Genomic DNA, 21,581 nt, shown 5'->3' on the forward strand with positions numbered 1-21,581 from the left:
TGGCGGTTTTCGAGGAATCGAGGTTCCGAAAAGGATAATTTTCCGAAACTTTGTATTTGCGGAATACCTGAAAATTCATTTTTCGCTTAGTTAGTCTTTTTTTGAACACTATTTTCTTGTTAAATTTAATGTATTCATTCAGTTTAAAGATTTTTCATCTATTTTCGTGACAATATTATATTTTGATCAGCATTTTCAATTTTCATATTTACCTATAAGTGAACACTATATGCGCGTGGAACCTATATTCAATGTGTAAAAATATTCTGGCTGAAAGTGCTGCTAGCTTCACAGTGGTATGCTGGCCTCATCAAGTTTGACATCTTTATGATTCATTTTGGGTAATCCCCGTACTCTCTACCTCTCTCCTCCGTGAAAAATAGAGTGGCTTTCGGTAAAATCATATTCCGGTAAAGATTTGTTCGAAACGATTTTTTTAAAACAGTTGTTTATCGTTTTATATCAGGTTTTTTTGGCCTGTTTTGTTTGAAATGGCTGTTTTACTTTTATATTTTGTATTATATAATTGAATATTAAACAATAAAAAAGAACGTGAAACTTGCCCAAACGCCCAAAAAGACGCCTAAAATATATCTATCTATCAGCTATCTGAAATAAGAGAGGAATAAAATAAGAGAAATAAAAGTCTGATCGATTGTTGTAAAATTACATGGGAAGAAGCTCGGCGGTGTGGCGGTCGAATCCCATGCCGGATTGTAATGTGCGAGAGGGTCGCTGGACCAGCCCTATAACTTCTCACCGTCGTAGGGTGGTTCGCGTAACCGCTGGTCGGTTACGGCTGCCTCTACCATCAAATCCATGCTTCCGAAAAACAAATAACTCCTATACCTGACATGAACTGGTAACCGGGCGAGAGGCCGTGGTTCGCCATACGAGTAATCCTTAATGATGGTGGGTGCTGAGATGCCGAATGCAGTAATAATTGGACTGCTACAATTTATTTACGGTGACGTCGCTTCCCAACAAATCTTCCGAATTGAAGTATGCATGATATTTTTCGACCTATCAACCGTAATTACAGTCCTCTGAAGATTTATATATGAATTCATTGCATACCCAAAAACATTTATTATAAAGTTTAATGATTTATTTCGTTTTGAGTTATTCAAAATGTTTATTCACTCCTTTTGCTCGGAGCAAGACCCTGTACAGTCATCCACTAAAATTCGATGTTCATTACCTAAATCCACCACTAAATGTGAAGTATTTTATAGTAAACGATGAAATATTCGAGTATTGGGAAGTAAATATTTTTCACACCTTGAAGCATCCACAGAGAGCTACGATCTAGATAATTTGTGGAAAATTAGTTTATTTTTTCTATATTTTATTCCCGGTATTAATATCATTGCGAGGTGTTATAGCTCTCTAATAATCTGGTTTCAACAAATATTCGGTATCAGAGTTGGATCAATTACATTAATTCAGTTCAATTACAATTACTCCCTTAAATATTCCAATTACTCCGTGCAAAAAATACCAAATTACAACAGAGCAAAGCTCAAATATATGGACATGTTGCACAGAGCGAAGCAGTCCTTACCCTTGACGCTACCGCTACCCTCAAAAAAATTCCGAGTTTCGCGTAGCAAGAATTTACAGAATCAAACCAGACAGCCAGTGTTCCCATGGATTTATCCCACCCATTTGTAGACTAATTTTTGACTACTACTATTAATTAAACTACAACTCCTAGGAAGGCAATATGATGATTCACTTAATTGATTCGAACTTAAATTTCCGAAACACAACTAAAAACTAAGGAATAGTATTCAAAATCGCAAAATGAGGTATTGTTTACAACCACGACTGAAAATCTGTCTGAGTGTCTTAACGGATGTGAATATTGTTACGTCACTTTTCCCCATCTTGCTGATTGGCTAATGTTACAAAATGAAATATTAAGGCGTTTCTCGGAAAACGCCCTTGAAAAAATATGTCGCCCTTTTTCGTGTTATTGCGACGGGCCAGATGAAAGGACACCGCCGTAGTTTGGTGACCCCTGGTGTAATTGAGCCAAAAAATTACACAGACTGTAAATGCCTCAATTACATTACAATTACATGAAAAACTGTAATTAATTACATCAATTACAATTAATCCATTTATCTTCAGTGAATGGACTAGTTTAGATGAAGTTGATTGGAATAGCCAACCAAGCAGTCTTCGAAACATATTCGGCTTGAAACTTTTGATCCTTCAACCTGCCCACCATGTAACAAAGTTATACAAAATTTCAGACTTAAAAAAAAATTCCACTAAGAATAGGTAATAATATTATAAAATAGTAACCATGATAACCTTCATACACATATTAGACTAAAGTATATGCAGACAAAAATGATTGTAATATTTAACAAAGTAGGGCACACGCAACCTTAATTGATATTCACATACTCTTGCCCATAGTAATCATTCTTACCACACATACGATACAAATCTAAAATATTATTTATACAACATAAATTCCTAATGATACACATGCTGCAACATACATTGGATGCCAATATGGAAAATTTCAAGAATACAAGAATGCATTGGTCCCCAAACTGGGTAAGTAACTTCTGTAGGTACCCCCACAGCCCCCCCCCCCCCGTCTCAACAACTTCTTTCGTGAATACCCATTATTTTCGCTAGTCAACGAAAAAGCTCGACGTGCAGTGTGCGCATCAAGTCTGTCAGCATTGTTGCATCACAATGTAGTCAGTCGCATTGTCATTAGAGACATAATGGGCTAAAATTCGAGCTGGATTAGAAATAGTCGTCGTTGAAAATCAAGTTGTGGAGTTGGGCACTGGGAACTATAATTTTATGAAAAGGGTAACCGAGCTTCTGGTATAAGTACTGGGAACTATAATTTCGGAAAAGGGAAATCGAGATTCTGGTAACTCAATTATACTGGTGACCATGATAAAAAGTTTGGAAACCACTGAACTTATGGATGGTGATCAATATAAGTGAGAGAAAACTGAGATGTTGGCTTATGTTTTATCGTTCATGAAAAGACCATTGAGCCATTGTAGCACTACTGTTGTGTAATGTAGTATGTGGTAAACATAACCACATTATTTGGGCTAGTGCAGAGGTATTCAAACACATTAATATTCAAGATATTTATACTAATGTAAAAATTATTATCCTCAAATTATATATAAAAACGAATGTTCAGTTACTCATTTATATATAGTGAAAATATAAATCGATAAAAAGTTCCAGTTAATAATCAAATGAATAAAAAAACATGAAGTATAAAACCCAAAGGAAAGTTGGCAGTCAGGTGAAACACCATTAAATAGCGATTGTAACGAATAATCTTTATACAGTATTTTTTCAAAACAAGATTAAAGGATTCATAGCAAAGTGAATGATATACATTATAGTCTAAAAAAAGATTTAGAGTCGAGGATGAATTATAATACAAGTTCCATTGTTACATTGACATGATAATGTGAATAGCAAAGTAACAGATGTTTCAAGTTTCAGTTATCTGAAATTTTCCTGAAGAACCTATCTTCCTTGAGGCATGCATAATGGAAAATTTGTTAATTTATATGTTGTTTTTTGAATCCAATTTATTTTAATATTTTGTTTTGTATAACTTCACTACATAATGATCATGTATTGGAACAAAGTGACATAAAATATCTTCCCAACATAATGTAATGCTAAATATAACAACATTAAAAACTAAGTAACGTTTTCTCAAAAAAAATTCCATTTCTGCAATAAATCATCATTCGAACGTAAAAGGGCTCATTCAATAATCGCCATAAAAAATAAATTCTACATTTCTTCCCATAACTTCAGTCATTAGGCATATTCGGTATATCTTCAGAAAGTATATGGTCCCAGACCCTTTCACTTGTATCGATTTTTGTCTCGCAACCAGCTATTAAATAGCCTTCTCTAAAGTCTTGTTATAGCAAACATTTCAATCTGAATCGGATTCATCTTCTCCAGAAGAGGAAGATGAATCATCACTACTTCCACTCTGTGGTTGGCCAGTAATCTTGTACTTGGTTGCACCACCATTTGATGACGAGTCGCTATCCCCACTGGAATCATCACTGCTGGAAGAATCTGAATCACCATCACTCTGAAAACAAGAAAGCAATGCTTTGAATATACGTAACTCATGCCACCATTGCAGCAATTTATATTTTCACCAGGTTTGCCAAAAATATGGCTTATAGTAGTCTGATGGGAGTGTTATGTGGAGGTGTAATATGCATGAAAATAGCAAAATTATGGACGAAATAAGTCCCGGAATTTGGAAACGAAAATAAAAGTAGAAGAATGTTGGCGACTTTCTCCTTCAACGGCAAAAAAACTTTTTATGTCAAGAAATGGTATATCATATGATATCACATAACTTATGAAATAAAAGATAGCTATTAATTGGATTCTATATCATTCCGAAAACATTGTCTGCTAGGCATCTAACATGCTGGTAGATGGTATGATTATGAAATATAAGTTGATTGAAACTAAATTCTTAATAATCACTGGAACTTGTGTAGTGCAAATTGTCATATTTCTTTTTTTTTTTAACTAGATCCACACACATTGTTTCAAATTATTCCTCCCAGTATCTCCACTAGGATAAATTTGGTATTTTTTTATGAGCTCAACACACAGAGTATGCTTTTGTATAAAATAAAATTGTTTTATGCTTACATCCTCTGATGACGACGATGATGAATCACCATTTTCTTCATCACTGCTATCATCTGATGACTCATCGGATTCCTAAAAAGAATTCAAAATTTTGATTTAAATTGACATGTTTGAAAGAGGGTGAGGGTGACAATAAAATCAAAACCCATCAACCAAATATGACTGTTGGCCAGATCCGGCCTGCGGAGCAATATAATCCGGCCTGCGGAGCAATATAATCCGGCCCGCGATGCTTCACTGAAATATAGTAACAAATTATAGCTGTTTTGTCGATTATATTCTTTACGCCAAAGAATTTATTTGTAGACTAAATTATATTGTAACGTAACAAGTATATAATTCACAATTACTCGTTTAATGAGCTTATAATTTAATTATAATTTAGACAAATGGCAACAAATGCAGAAAAGTTGATGCTAAGTGCAAATGGTATATTGTCGCAAAAAATATTCAAATGGTCAGTCTTCGCGCGCTACTTAAAATTTAACTTCTGATCTGTGTGATGAAATGTGATTCATCGGTCATCCATTCGATTTTTAATATTCTAAAAATATGTGCGGCCCGCCAATGACTTGCGACCTTTAATTTTGACCCGCGAGCGACAAAAGGTTTATGTGCACAAAAACAAGCTCATGTATGGCATTGATTATATTTTCCTATATTGTGAAACTTCTTAAGTTCCCCTTCATATTTTATTGTTCGTCAATCGTCATAGTACTATCCATACTAGTACATCATGATTTGTATAGAAGAAGGTAATTGATTCACAACTTTTGGAACCTGGGATTTAGTACATTATATAAAAAATACCTCTGCTGGTGCTATTTTCGCTTTTTTAGAAGTTGGCCCAGTCTTTACGGCTGCTTTCTTTCTCTTCCCATTCGAGACTGCTGTTTTTTCATTCTTCTGTGTGACTGGTGCCTTTGTTTTCTTCGCTAGTTGAGCTTGGTAAGCATCATGAGCTTGTGGTGGTAGAGACTGAAATTAAAATAATATTGGATCATAAAAAGAATACAAGAGGGCAATGCTGGAACACAAGGTTCATGAAGGTAAAATGACTGACTGCAGTTGAGTAGTAATACTCTTACGCAGAAATCTTGTTTTCTGATTATTTAGCAGCTTCAAACCAAAAATACATTGGTACCGTGGCCTTAACTAAGAAAAAAGAGAGCGATGCTCAAATATATGGACATGTAGAGCAAAACGAAAATTTTTATCATCAATTCCCCAAACATCATATGCAGTACGGTAACTTGCCAATACCGTAGCTGTAGGCCTGAAATTAGATCACAGAACCGCTTGACACAAGTTAAAAACAGTGTTCCCATGAGTAAAAAATAATACAGCGAAATTTTGAATGAAATATCAGATCCCACAGGATTCATAGAAAATTGAAGAATAAATAAGTATTGGTCCAGTAATTAAAGAGAAAAGCCATTTTTATTTTATGTCAAAGAACAACAACGACATAATAACAAAACGATCCATAGGTCTACAACAATTTACGAAACGATCCCTAATGTGCCTATCGTACCTTAATCCATCGTTGTAATTTCTTGTTATATTCGACGAGTCCTGCTTTAGCTCTTTCTTTATACTTTCCTTTATCTTTAGTTGACATCTCGCTCCATATCCGAAGTAGTTCCTGAAATAGATTCAAGTTAAGAAATTGAGATGGCACGAAATGTACATATATGTCTAAAGAGTTAAATCCCGATAACAGCAACTTTATTTCACGAGTCTTGCTCACAATAAACAAACTGGCCCTTGGGACATACTTCATTATAATTGTTGCCATTAAATTAAATAATTTACACCAATAATCAATGCGAGTCCTACAAAGTGCTTACCCACTGCAGCCGTATTGGTTGCAGTTGAATCCAATTATTCTCAGCGGGTATATATTACTACACTCAGCACTGTCACATTTACAATTATTTAATGCGGTTTCATATTTTTTGTATCTCATTCAAAGTATATAATGCGAGTTCTAATTTAGCATATCAGTATTTAGGGATCACATGATCAAATGATGGTCAAAATTCTTAAATTTCAGTGTCCTGAGAAATGCCGGTTCGGTTTCAAATGAAATCGAAGACATTTCCAATTAAATGCAAAGATAGTAATACATTAACAATCTTGCTTAACTTCAATCCAGCAATGTGGTGGAGAATTTAACTGTTACACAAAATACACCATACGATACCTGATTTCTTGCATTAGGCATGAGATGATGCAACTTCGGTTTATGTTCTTGTCGAAATAGTAGTAGCCCATCTTTTGGAACCTTTTTCGGTTCCAATGCCAAATATGACTTAATCTAAATGAGGAATAAATAAATGTTTTAACACTAACTCGTATTTTAACCTGAATTCTTGTTAAATTCAACATGACTTTTAGTCAGTACTCAATAGCATGATTAGGTGACCAAAAAAAGTGCAACGACCGAAAGCAAAAATGGCCTTCAAGTTTAAAAAGGGGGCTGACAATGTTGCACGGAGGATGAAAACACATTAATATTATTTTAACAATCAATAGTTTAAATATTTTAAATAAAATAAATATATCTAAAATTTGGTATTTGCAGTTGTAAAAATGTTCATAATTTTTTCCAAAAGCAGGGGACCGACCGCTCTTTACCTCTTTTTGTGAAATGTTCTCTTCAACGGGGGCCGGCGAATCTTTAGATTTCTGAAAATATTTAAAAAAAAAAATTCAACGGAACGCAAAATATATATAATAAGAAAACAGTTTAATAAATAAAGGTACTATCTTCTGTTCTTTACAGTGTGTTGAGAATAAAACCAATATAATGAAGCAGTCTGGAAAAGCATCATCAGTCAAAATATTTGCAGCCTGTGGCAGGTTAGCGGGCATGTGTGACTTTAGTATGAGTGAACTTGTTTGATACGCAAAAAAAACTTGAACTTAAACTTAAAAAACTTGAATTAAACCCATGAATAATTTTATCTATAAAATTGAAGAAAATTTATTCAACACTTGAACTTATGTTTATGTATGATTGTACCCAAAAGTTTCAGTAATCTAGGACACTTTACACAAAGGATTTGTATTCTCCTCTAAAATATGTTCCAAATGACCCGGGTGCTGCTTTTTGGTCACCCTGTACCATATCACAAACAATCAACAAATAGAAAAAAAAACTCACATTTTTCCCTCCTTTTGTGGCAGCCACTGTCGCTTGATGTTCAGCTATATTTTTAGCATTTTGTTGATGGGCGATATTGATATATTTCTTTCTCCTTTCTTTGTTCATATGCGTCCAAGAACTTCTCATCAATTCTTGAGCTTTCTCTGCAGAACCCTAGAAATTGACCAGAACAGTTGGAATCAAGACAAAACCATATTCCAAATTTTCATATAACCATATTAATCCCTCCAACCCAATGCCGGCAATGATAAATAAATAATATTGCACTTTTTCGTATTAGGCGTTGTAACACTTTCGCTCTGCACAAGGCTCTGTAAAGAAACCACTGATATAAAAAAGTTAATTCTTGGAAGGTCCAAAATAGCCAACTCCAAATCATTGGCTAAATGGTGGGAATGCACTATTTGCTATAGTTAGGATAGGATATACATATTTATCCCGAAGTAAAGATAGCCTATAAGCGACTTATTCACATTGCGAACCACAACCTCCCATCCGGTTACCAGTCCATGTCGGGTATGGGATTAGTTAGTCAGTTATTTATTTTCAGATGCATGGACTTGATGGTGGAAGAAGCCGTAACCGACCAACAGTTACGTGAACCAGCAATCCTCTCGCACATAATTATCCCCCTATAGGATTCGAACCCCCGCAAGTTAATCTGAGGTGCAGTGTCGAGCGTATCACTAACGCTTAGCACGATGTGCCACACCGCCGATTTCTAACGAGAATATCGTTTTTTTTTTTCTGCCAAATTTTCCAAAGTCATACGAATATACTTACGCCAGCTTTCACCAGGAAATTTTCTTTAGTTTGTTCTTGATAAATTTGTTCACCGGTGACTGGCTTCAATTCAGGAGTAGATTCCTTGCTTGCCTTAGCTTGTTCGTTTAGTCTACAAAACAAAAAATGATTCTATGTCAGTAAATTGAAAGTTTAGCCTATTTCACAGAAGCGGTGACAATATTAGCAGGAACAGATCAAATTGTATGAATTCGCAATATACGAATCGAGACTAGATGTCACCAGGCTGTTAACCAAACATTTTTATGTTCGCAGATTGCTGTAATATTATAAAGTGGAAGTGCTTTTGTTTTGTCGAAATCAACGCAACGGCAAGTTACATTAAACATAATTATATTAACGTTTTATTGGCAAAACATTTCAAATGCTTGTATCGGTCATGGATTGAATATTTTTCAGAACAGAAAAATCATTATGAAGTGAGAAAAATCAGCTGTTTTAACGATTGACATAATCACAGATTCGCAGTGACTGTTTCAGTAACCTCATAGGCATTCTAGATTCTGATTTTAATAACCCCCTTTGAAAATGCATGCTGTGCCCCTGTATCCATGATTGTATGAAAGATGTAAAAAGACGTCCCGTCACAGTGACAAAGTCCTTCTTTCACCTATTTTGGAACTTTTTATTCATCCCCTAATATGCATGAAAACTGTTTCAGATATTCAATCAATCTTTAATTAATCCTTAGGTATTGTTACATGAAAGTTGCACTCGCACTTTGGCTTTTGAACAGATTGAATAGTGTATAATGTGTTAATGAATATGATGTATATTGCTAAATAAGAAAATAATATTAGTAAAGCTAGTAAAGCACAAAATACAAAGATATATCTCCTTGTAGGAATTCCTACACGATTGGAAGCTCAGTCCTATCATAAAATGAACAAGATGAAGCCTCAAGTCAAACCGAGTTAAAAAGGGAAAATGACTTACAAATGCTTTCTCATTTGTTCGTTATACAATGCTCTTTGCTCTTTTTCTTTCCTCATATATTTAGCCTTCTTTTGTTGAGGAAGGTTGTTGAATTGTCGTGCGAGCATGATCGTGATGTCACTTTTTGATGCTTTGGGATGTTTCTCAGTAAACTGAAACAATGAAAAATTAAAAAAAAAATTGTGGAAAAGCATCTACCGTATTTATTCGATTATAACGCGCAAAATTTTGAACTGAATTTTAGGCAAAAATCAATGCTGCGCGTTATACACGAGGTCTGAGAAATGCGGTATTGAAAATGTGGTTTTAAACATCTGAAACGTGCGTGCGCTCGCGCATGCACATTCCAATGCAGGACGATTTCGTGCAAGCACACGCACATGCGACAGCTCAGCGTGCGTTTGACGTTCGTGCAAGCGTTCGATTTCGTGCAAGCACACGCACATGCGACAGCTCAGCATGCGTTTGACATTCCCGCTGTGTTGAGAATATTTATTTGCCATTATCGTACTGTACTGTAGATACCCATTATATATTACCCATTATCTATTATGGCAAGACAAAAACGTTCTGCATATAGGGCTGCATTCAAACTGGAGGTTGTTGATTATGCGGAAACTCATGGAAATAGAAAAGCTTCTAGAGAATTCAATGTACCAGAGACAAATGTCAGAGATTGGAGAAAGCAGAAAGTTGTTCTAAAAGATATGAACAAAACAAAGAAAGCGCGGCGAGGGAGACAAGCTCGGTACCCAGAGTTGGAGAAGGAGCTTTATGATTGGATAGTTGATCAAAGATCTAGTGGGTACATCGTCACTTCGCTCCATATTAGACTCCGTGCACAAAAGATTTGCAAAGATTCAACCTTTAAAGCATCTAATGGTTGGGCACAAAAGTTTATGAGAAGGCATGGACTTGCACTACGCCAGAAAACAAAAATTGCACAAAAGTTGCCTCAAGATTTAGAAGAAACCCAAACAGAAATCGAACAGTTGTTTGGTGAATCAGAGACTGAATCCGATTTTGAAGAGTTTTGAATTACTGTGTGCTTTTAATAAATTTTTGTTCATGCTGTGAGTTGTTACTTTATGTGCTTACCAGTAGTTAGTAGAGAAAAAAAGAAAAAAAGAATTTTATACCAATTTTCATTCAAAATTTAAAGGTGCGCGTTATACACGAGTGCGCGTTATAATTGAATAAATACGGTAGGTTTCACCCAATTCTTAAGCACAGTTGTCTAAAAAAAATAAACCAAGCGACGATGACCTAGAGCAGTGGTCGTCAAACTTTGTTTACTACCAGGCCAAAAATACACCATTCCGGAAGCACGCGGGCCACACTCATTTTTTCTTATAAACAATCACCACATTAAACTTCAAATTATGATGCATTTGCAACTTCTATTTTCGTATTAATTACAATAGACGGAAGGCACGTTCGGCAAATACAATACAACGAAAATAAAAGCTTAGAAACCTTCTCTCGATGAGCTTTTTGATACAAAAACAAAGCTGAGATGGGTGTGGTTGGTCGAAGAGGAGCAGAACTTGTAACCTGAAGAAGTAAGAATAATAATTAATACCGCTACATGAAAGAGCAGGGATAACCTCACGTGGGTTTAAATGTACGGTCACCTTAGTTTAGTGATCCATAAATGGCCAATAACAGCTACAGGAACAATATGAAATTATGGTGGTGAATTGCTCACCAGTGAACACAGTTTGAGACGAAACCTGGGAATTTCCTCGGGTAGACCAGTGGTTCCCAAAACTCTGACAACAATATGATAAAACAGTGGTGGGATTCAGCTGGTTTAAACCAGTACTTGGAATATTGTCAGTCGTCACAACCAGCGTTTTAGACGTTAGACAACCTCAGCAAATGGGTAAAGTGCACTGCAGTCGACGACTAGCGATATATTTGGTGTTTCGAAAGTTATGTGAGGCGTGTCATAAAGATGTAGCTTGCATAGAGATATAAACGAATTTCAAAAAATGAGAAAACCTGCTGTAAATTGGTTTGATACAAAAGAGAATCTGTTCTTAAAATTTGCATCCTAGCACTGGATGAGAATCCAAATATGACAGCTGAAATAAGAAAAATAAAGAATGTTACCTTTGCATCGGATGAAGAAGCAGGTTGACTTGTATCTTCTTCTGCTTCTTCATCCGCTTCCTCCTCTTCATCTCCTTCGTCATCACTACTATCACTGCTCGTGGAATCCGATGTAGATTCCTCCTCTGAGGTGGAATCTTCTTCCGAAATTACTTCTTCTTTAATTTGAATGGGAACTTTCCTTTTTTGATTCCTGTGTGTCAACAAAAAAGAGTTCATTGCTATAAACTTGGGGAGAGTACAGTCAATGAGCCGGCCTAATCATATGACGAACTACAGCTTCTTGTCCTGTTACCTGTCCATGGCGGGTATTGGAAGTTGAATAGTTATTTAACAGTGATTCGACTGGAAGAATTCTATTTTTTTACAGTCAAAATATTAAAAGACCTTTTTGGTATTACAGACAGATTTGCCAAAATCAAGAATCTAAATCATTGAATATAATTATTTTCCATTGATTTGAATATTCTATTCAATTCATTTTCACATTCCTGGCATTCATGTATACTTGGATCATGACCATAAAACTATAGTTATATTTACTTTTTCGTTTCAGTCTCTTTTTTCCTTTCTAAATATTCTTCCCTTTGTCTTGGAGTCAGTGACTAAAACACAAAAATATTGAAAATAAGGTACAAAAGATGCTTAAACACTAATTTAAATTGAAAGTAGGCAAAAATTACTTTGAGAAAATTCTTCAAAGCGTATCTGTAATTTTCCCTCAGTGATAAAAACTCCGTTTGATATGTCTGTTTTTCAGCATCAGTTAGTAACTTCCATTTTTGTCCGCATTCCATGATTCTATCCCTACTTGACAAATGTTTCATTGCATCACTCACCATCATTCGAGTGCAAAAGAGATTATACCCATTCCTATAAATAGGAATGAATTATTATTAGACATGAAGTAGTCTTCATTCCTTAAATTGTGAATAATTTCCTTCCTTTACAACTCTGGCAGCATGATGGCCTAGTGGATAATAAAGTGTTAGACTTAACTGTGATGGTGTAGCAGAAGTGTTCGACTTAACTGTGATGGTGTAGCAGATTAATCACCTTATAAATCCTGTGCCCATGTATGAAAAAACGGTTATTTGTTTATGTGTATTTTTTTAACAGTGCTTCATTGAATATTTTGTAACAATATCAGTTTTAGTGATCTAGGACGCTCCGCAAAAAAGTTATGTTCTCTCTAGGATATGTTCTAAACCAGTGGTTCCCAACCGCCGGTCCGCGGACCGGTACCGGTCCGTGAAGCTTTTTTGCCGGTCCGGGGGAAATTTCGTTAAATTTCTTCGTTTTTATTTCGTCTCAATCCCTTTACCGAAGACGAGGTTGCGTTGGTTTATTACGCAATTTCTCTTCCATCGTCATATTGCGACGTATTTCGCGTCATCTTGGCGCCGAGTAATCACACTTTCCCTTTTTTGACCCCGATTCATCGCGAATGCGCTCCGATCGCTTTACCGAAGACGAGTTTGGGTTGGTTTATTAAGCATTTTCTCTCCCGCCGTCATATTGCGACATCTAGGCGCCGAGTAATCACACTTTTTACTTTTTCGGCTCCGATTCATCGCGAATGCACTCCATCAAATCTGGCAAATTTCAAAAATCTAAGAATCGGCACACGTGCTTTTTCTATTCTGCGTCATATTCCCTGATTATTATGACCATCTATATTCTATATAAAACGTTATGCATATTTCCTTTGTTGAAACCGGAAAACACTCAGGAGCAGTATAATATTCCAGTAAGATATGAACTTGTTGCGACCCTGCAGGTGGTCACGAGACGCGCAAAAAAACATGGGCAGCAGTGATCTTTTCCAATATTTTAAGCAGACAAAGTATGATTTTGATCCTAGTGCTAACTTGCCAAGTCACCGACGACTTTGTCATTGTAATGTAAATTCATTTCGTTTTGAGGCGTCGATCAACTGCAGAGGGACTAGTATGATGAACCCGATGAAAAAGAAAACCTTGATTAAAATTTGTGATTCTACTTTACAGTCCAGATTTAAGAAAGAATCACTGTCACAATTTTGGATATCTCTCGATGGCGAATACCCATCGCTAAGTAATCAAGCAATAAAACTGTTGTCCGCATTTTCAATCAGTTACTGCGTTATGCAAAAAACATTTCCATCACTAGCTTCAATTAAAACGAAGAAAAGAAATCTGATGCACGCCTCTGCAGAGCTATGTGTTGCAGAAACTTCTTTGAGGCCTCGTTTGCAACCCAATATTGGAAACGAAACAGCAGCAAAATTCTCACTAGAGTTAATTGTGTTTATACATTATTTGGCATGTACATGTTTTTTATGTGAGATGTTTTATGCGTGCTTTTCTTACGCAGAATCGGTGCCCAGTACTGCATTTTATTACGAAAATAGATGGTATTACATTATGTTTCGCCCATGTCAATTTTTGGCCGGCAAGTTATTTGATAGTTTTTCTTCGTGTGAAATGTTTTTAGGTGTGCCTCTTTTGTCTAAAAGCATATTGAGTGCCCGACATTGCATTATATTATCTGTTCCGGTCATTTAAATTTTTTGCCGGTCCGCGAGTACATTTTATTTAATTTTACCGGTCCGCCAGGATAGAAAGGTTGGGAACCACTGTTCTAAATGACCTGGGTTCTGGTTTTTTGAGAGTAACACTGTAACTTCACGAGCGATACTTACGCTGGTGGTCTGTCTGGTTTTCCCAGGCTTTTATCATGAATTCTCCAATCGCTGATCGTTAACACCGACTTGGTATGCATTGGCGTTGGTACAAAATTCGGATGAGATTTCTTGTACATTTCTAGTTCTTCCTGAGAAGTGAAATTTATCATCATTTCAAATGAAAGCAAATCATTGGTGAATATTCCATCATTATATATCGGCAGCTTTAAAATTAGAATCGTTGGATTTGATTGTAATATTTATGATCTTGAAGTGGAAGGATTGAAAATCAGTAACTTGACCAGAACTTCAATTGCTGTATAATTCAAATTTCTAAAATTTAGAAATTAAAGAAAGACTCCAAAGAAATTGAAAATTTTATAATGTTAATATTGTGATGACACCCGGGAAATTATTTGTTATTTAGATTGGTCCAATATTGATGCATTTTATTACTATGCCCCTTTCAAAATGCCCTTTCAGACCAGCAAAAAATTTAAATCATGGGATAATACATTAGGTAAGCAAAGCCGAAATGCAAAGATTTCGTTTTTTCCATAATAGTAGTAGCTATCAACATATCATAAGATATCAGTAGCTGCTTGTATACGGTCGGTCTTGTTCAAAGTGACAGAAATTTCAATATTCTACTAAAAGACAAACCTAAATACAAAATTGAAAAAAAAATTAAGTGGGACTACCTTGTATTTTTCCCATTCTTCAATAGATTTTAAAATATATGGTAATTTCTGATCATCTTCCAGATCGTGGTATTTGTTTTTCAAAGTCTCCTGAACGTGCTTCTTAGATTTCCATGCTTTCTAGATTTGTGAAAAAGGAAACATAAAATTGATCAAGATAGTATAATGGTTAACTCATTGTTCATCTTAGACAGCTGCATGAGGTATAAGGAATTTTCACAATTATCTCCGGGAGAAGAGGGGAGCACAAAATGCTTTGGCCGAGCGGTGTTTTCCCTCCTTGGCCTAGTCTGACAATGTCACTCCATGCTTCTGGAAATCATTAATTGTTCACAATTCCACATTTCCTAACCAGGGAGATATTTTGCCCTTTTTTGAGGAGCAATTTGGCTCTGTATTTGCTGTAGTACTACTATTATTCTTTACTCTTTTTTATTACTGTTACTATTATATTTATTCATAAACACATAATAGTCTACTTAAACTGTACAAAAACGGGAGTACGACCAGCGCATAACAATATCAAAGGATTAATCAGAGATTGCACAAAGAAAGTAGGGTACTCCTGAAGTATGCGCACCAAGATGTCGCACAACCTGAACCCTAACCTAGTACACAACCTGAGTTCAGGTTGTGCGCCATCTTGGTGCGCATACTTCAGGAGGTCCGAAAGTAGTTTATTGCATGGGGGTGGAGGAATGAGGAAAGAGTTCCAAAATAGGGGGAAATTTGACAGAAAGGGCTTGAAAATCATTTGTTTAGCTATTTCCATACCAGACTCTGCATGGTGACGTGGAAGAAGCAGAGGTTCTCTATATGAATGAGCAGTTGCCATAGCAACTTTCGTGTTTCGAGAATAAGGTGAATAACCATTATATTCTTTCCCCAATACTAAATTTTTAACTCACACTTTTTGTAGCTGGAACTGCAGTCATGTTTTCCTGATTGAAAATTTGCAAAGGTGTTCGTGATGTCCGTGGCGGACTTTTGTCATAATATTCAGGATGATTTTGTTTGAATTTTTCCAAATTCTTCCTATATTCAACCATTTCAGCTTTCCAATCATTCATAAATCTCTCCTGAAAAATGAAAAACATTTCCTGAAATATATTTTATTCCACCATTAGAGATTATTAGTTGGGTCTAAATATACTGGCATGGCATCACAGGCAAAGATCTTGGTATTAGGGACCAAGACCACCAACCTATTTTTTTATTTTCAAAATTTTTTCTTGAAGTGAGGTCACAATAATTCACTGGGAAATCAAAGAGAAATGTATCTGTGAATAGCTAAAGACACAGTTGACAATGAAATGTCAAGCTACAGACACCATAATAAAGTAGTGTCGAATTGCACTTTTGTTGTGATTACAGATTTATGTAAGACTTAAAGGAATTCGTATCAATATGAAGTAGCGATTTCGACATAACTTAGGATATTCGAAAAAATTTATTAATTCTTTGAACAGCCCTAAAAGCCATGAGGATCGAAATGACATGCAAATTCGATACATCTTTACGATTCTTTAGCTTGTAAGTTGTACAACTCATACACAGTTTTCCATTTCCATCAGCATTTGGATCAAACAATGAATCACTATATTTTCCTACCTTTTCTTCAATGGTTATTTCCCTATATTTCTTGCTCAATATACTGGTGATTTCAAGATTGGTTAAATCTTTGTGGTTTGCAGCATATTTTTCTCTTTCACCAAGGAAGAATCGAAAGTAAGGCGTCAAAGGTCGTTTGGGATGATCAGGATGTTTCTTCACATTTCCTTTGTAGGGATTCTGAAAACATTAGATGGCTTAGGGCAGGGGTCGGCAACCTACGGCCAGTAGAGCACTATAATCCGGCCTGCGACGCTTCACTAAATTATAGTAACAAAACATCCGTTTTGACGAATATATTCTTTAGACTAAATTATATTATAACCTAACAATTATATAATTCCCAATTACTCGTTTATTGAGCATGTAATTTAATTCTAATTAAGCAAATAGCAACAAAATGCAGAAAAGTTGATGCTAAGTGCAAACTAGGGTTCGATGGCGCTGAAAGTATTCAAATGGAATTTTATGAGATGCAATCAGGAAATAAATCTATATTCTATTCGAGATATGTATCACTGCTTGATTTTTGTTATAAAAAGTACCATCCGTTCGGTTTGTCAACTTTCTAAAAATATGTGCGGCCCGCCAATGACTTGCAACCTTCGGCCCGCGAGCGACAAAAGGTTGCCGACTCTTGGCTTAGGGGTTAGAGCAGGAGTGGGCAATTAATTTTACTGAGCGGGCCAGTTACACATAATAGACTTGGTTACTTGGCTGGTGGCTCAGAACTCAATATGAAAAATTATGAAAAAAAAACAGTTTAATTACAAAAGGAAGTCCAACACCCTACAGCTAGGCTATCGTGTATATAATAATAAGCACAATGTAACAATCGGGGTCATTATGACGTTATTTTCATCTATATATTTAATGGAAATTTATATCCATAAAAACTATAGTCGTAATTTGCCCACCCCTGGGTAAGACTCACCACGTTGACCTGTAGGTAAAAATCTGGTTTCAAGTCCCATACCCACCAGCTTAGAGAGGGCATAATAAATTGGGTTGACAATGCTGCACCAGATAAACACAGGTCCATATGAAACAGTAGCATCGTACATATCTGTAGATACTTGTTCAGAGCTTAAGTCAGAGTGAATACATATATAACTGTTGTGTAAACAACCTCAACATATAACGCTGAAGACTTCACGACACAATGTTTAAAAAACAGTAAGTTAACAGTAAATTTATCAATCATCTTATATAAATTAAAAAGCAAGCATTTTATTACTTTTCGTATTGGGTGTAGCATAACTACGACATGTATTCAGGTTTTATTGGCAACTTTATTTTACTTACCTCAATATAATCGAGAGAATCCACTATTAAGTCTGACAGAGTTTTGAACTTTCTCAGCTGAATGTGAAAATAATATAAAATATTAACAATAGCAAGTCAATCCCAGACAAACCAAGGTCCAAGGCAACTGAAAATTCTCAGATACTGTGTTCTGTGTATATAACATACTTTCAACAGTGGCGATAGGTAGTAATAGCATATTTAATATTTATCCCACACGAGAGGGAAAGGCGATAAAGTTACTTTGGTGGGCCATAAAACTAACTTCAGACATCTAGCTGAGCCACATAAACAAATAAGTTTTTCTATGCACACAATGAATTGGAAAATTAGCTGCAACCAGAAAGCAAAGAGAATACGGCCATTGCTTAGCCTTCCAGTAATAAAGTCACCGGGCAAAACGGCGAAAGATTTAGGGCAGCGACAAGAGCAAATATCAATACACATATTTTTACCCATGTGAACGTCTTTTTAAACATGCACTGTGGGATTGGGATTTTATGCTTGATGAGTGGGGGGCGAATACACGGGCCACACCAACTGCTTGATGAGCTGGGTTCGGGCCTGCGGGCCACATGTTGCACACCCCTGGTTTAACTGCTCCTAAACCCATGTGGGTGGTGGAATTCAGTGTCAACAAATACCTCCCACCATATCATGCTGACCAATTGTGCACTTGGTAAAAAGATACAAAAACAAGAATTATACTTGAACAAACCTTCTTATAAACTCTGAACCATTGTTTCTTACAATCTTCAGCTGAGAAACGACCCATCTTTACTTTGTCCCATTCAAATTTTTCTAACATCGTTTTATATTTAGAAACATCTGGATTCGGAATAGCCTAAAATAAGAAACTTAATTGAAGATTCATGATTACAGCAAATTGGCATTGATATATATTAGTTGATAACTGAAAATGTGATGGATCTGTTCATGGCATCCAATGAATTTTATTAAACATATAAATAATAATTTTTCATTTATCAATAAAAAAATTGATCTACTATAATATCTCCTAATATACCTGCTTCATTTTATTTAAAAGTTCTTTTGTTGTGGCATCTGTCCATCCATCCTCACTCCCTGCAAAATTGTAAATATTAATGTCATTTCCATGAATTTTAAATTTCTGTAAGTTTTTATTGAAATACTTCAACATTCCTTCAAACTATGATTTAACAGTAGTTTAAAGATCACCTATTCATTTGTAATATTTTACTTTACAGATTACTTTGAAGTTTCAACATCCATCCTCATTTAAAAAGAGACATAATATTTGGATGGCGAAGTCAGGTAGGGGTTAGGATTGACATGTGCAAAAATTGTTATGCCGCGTCTACTAGAAGTACATGCGGTACGAAACTACACAAGACATGATTTGAGTTGATAACAATATGTTGATTTACCAATACAATTGTTTTTAGTTGCCCCTTTCATATTCAAATCAGAATATCAATCTGAAGTTCCCAATGTTGACAAATGCTCTAAAAAATAAAAACATTATTAGACACTTGCACTCATAGTTCTGAATTATTTAAAACAGTCAAATGGATAATTTGCATGAAAAATGAGCAACCAATTGGATTTGGAACGAACATGGTTAGCGTTATTTATACCATTGAGGTTATAGCATGTTACAAGAATACATGTGAAGTTTACAACAATGATTAAGATTGAAAAAGGATTATTTTGTACTTGGAAATTGGGATGCTTTAATGTGAAAGTTGATAAATTATATATTATACAGGGTGTCCAAAATATTTCGCCGGATTTTATAGTAACTGAGTAAAAACAATTAAGAATTTCACCGGATTTTATAGTAATAACAATTGTGAGTTAGAATTAAAAATTTTATTTTATGAAGTCAAAAACAAAAAAAATTAATTGCTATTACTATAAATTCGCGGGAAATTTTTCGGACACCATGTATTTTTCTAATAGGGTGGTCTCGCGCTTACCATGATTGAAATTTCGCGCTCTGATGGTTGAAATGAACTATGATGAAAATGCCTTCTTTCTCTGCGAAACGCGAGAGAAATATGGCGGACCTCGATTGCAAAGTTTACCTCGCTATCTCGTTTAACGAGACCACGAATTGACCAGTTCAGTTAGCAAGATGTTGTTCAAAATTTATCTCACAAGGGTACATTCATTGTAAAACACATACCAGTACCTTACTTTTAAAGTCGCGATGTCTGAGTAAACTTTATTAGTACTAATGCATGATGAAAACGCATCTTACCTTCAGTTTTTCGCCGATATCGTGCGTGTTTTTGCAGTTTTACGAGTCGCTGCAGTCTTCTGGTCTGGGTTGTCTTTTATATTTGATGTCGACAGAAGTACCGTGGCCTAGTTTATTGCTGTATTTCCGAATTCCAGTGGTCGTTTTTAATCGTCTGCTAATTTGATTCTGTGAGCTCAAACTATCGTGCGATCTGAACTGGTTGCACACGCCCTCCTCGTAATTCTGTACTAACGCTTTGAAACTGCAATACGCCACGCCAGACAGACGGGCTCACGCAAATCGATAGCGACGCCCAATCAGAACGCTCGATTTCAGGCCGCTTGTCTGTATTTTTCCCGGTGTATCTATCTCGGCATTTCGAGAGACATCAGCCGAAAAAAGCACTGCGAGTCGCCGAAAACATCGACTTTCTTCGGCGGCAGCGACTCTTGGAATTCAAAACAAAAGGGAGAATGTTGGAATTTTGAAATAAAGCGCAAAAGCTGCCTTTATAATCATAGTTTGAAGCCGTATTCATTTGAGTATTTCAAGTTGCAGATGTTTCAAGTCATAAATATGTGTTTTCCTCAAAGCAATTGTTACAAACCTGCAGTTTCGGCTTTTTGGGTTAACTGAAGCCCTCGGACTGTCTTCATTTTGTTAGGGTCTTGGGGGTCTGAACAGGTCGCACACAATTTCTGAAAATGAGTCTTCTTCAGCCTAGTAGGATACGTACCAGACATGGTATAGCCAACGATTATAATTTTTATCTGCCCACGTATAAACCATAATTAACATAATACTGAAACTGGCTTTGAACGCACTCGGAAGACTAAAAGCACCTACTTTGGGCTTTATGAATCAAACTAACGGTATAATGAGTAAAAGTAATATGGAGTGGCAAAATATGTAAGTATGCATAAAGTCCATGCATAATTTGATCATAGCTTCTAAGGTTAGGATTTACATATTTATCCCGGGGGAGAGGAAAGCCGCTAAGACGGCTCATCCATATGGCGAACCACGGCCTCTCGTCCGGTTACCATTCCAAGTCTGGTATGGGATTAGTTATATTGTTTGCTTTCGGAAGCATGGACTTAGTGGTGGAGGAAGCCGTAACCGACCAGCGGTTACGTAACGAAAATCCCAGGGACGTTTCTGCCACATAAACCATAGCAAAATATACCAGATGGTTAAACTTCAATTGAAGTTCTAGCACTAGCTGCAATTTATAAAATTGGAGGTCTGTGAAAAGTCGATGTTAGACAATATCTGATAGTTATCACGGACTGCAACCTAATTAATAAAAAGTACCTACCAAGCCAATAAGTAAATAGTCTTTCACAT

At 35.9% G+C, this 21,581-nt stretch overlaps 1 protein-coding gene across 1 annotated transcript; it reads right to left on the reverse strand.

Annotated features, from left to right (window-relative positions):
* Window positions 1-2,274: 2,274 nt before the first annotated feature.
* LOC120331177 (nucleolar transcription factor 1-like) lies at window positions 2,275-20,656 on the reverse strand. Its single transcript, XM_039398237.2, has 22 exons — window positions 20,253-20,656; window positions 19,417-19,494; window positions 19,035-19,093; window positions 18,726-18,851; window positions 18,008-18,064; window positions 16,703-16,882; window positions 16,000-16,170; window positions 15,092-15,211; window positions 14,409-14,539; window positions 12,409-12,598; window positions 12,269-12,330; window positions 11,726-11,918; window positions 11,087-11,164; window positions 9,611-9,762; window positions 8,654-8,765; window positions 7,868-8,023; window positions 7,339-7,389; window positions 6,905-7,018; window positions 6,233-6,343; window positions 5,509-5,676; window positions 4,699-4,770; window positions 2,275-4,117 (listed from the first exon to the last, which is right to left on the reverse strand). Exons 2-22 carry the CDS (start codon window positions 19,445-19,447, stop codon window positions 3,953-3,955), a joined length of 2,499 nt encoding a protein of 832 aa, XP_039254171.2. The 5' UTR covers window positions 19,448-19,494; window positions 20,253-20,656; the 3' UTR covers window positions 2,275-3,952.
* Window positions 20,657-21,581: the final 925 nt, after the last annotated feature.

Source organism: Styela clava, chromosome 6 (assembly GCF_964204865.1).
Source record: "Styela clava chromosome 6, kaStyClav1.hap1.2, whole genome shotgun sequence".
In the NCBI taxonomy this organism is placed as follows: Eukaryota; Metazoa; Chordata; class Ascidiacea; order Stolidobranchia; family Styelidae; genus Styela; species Styela clava.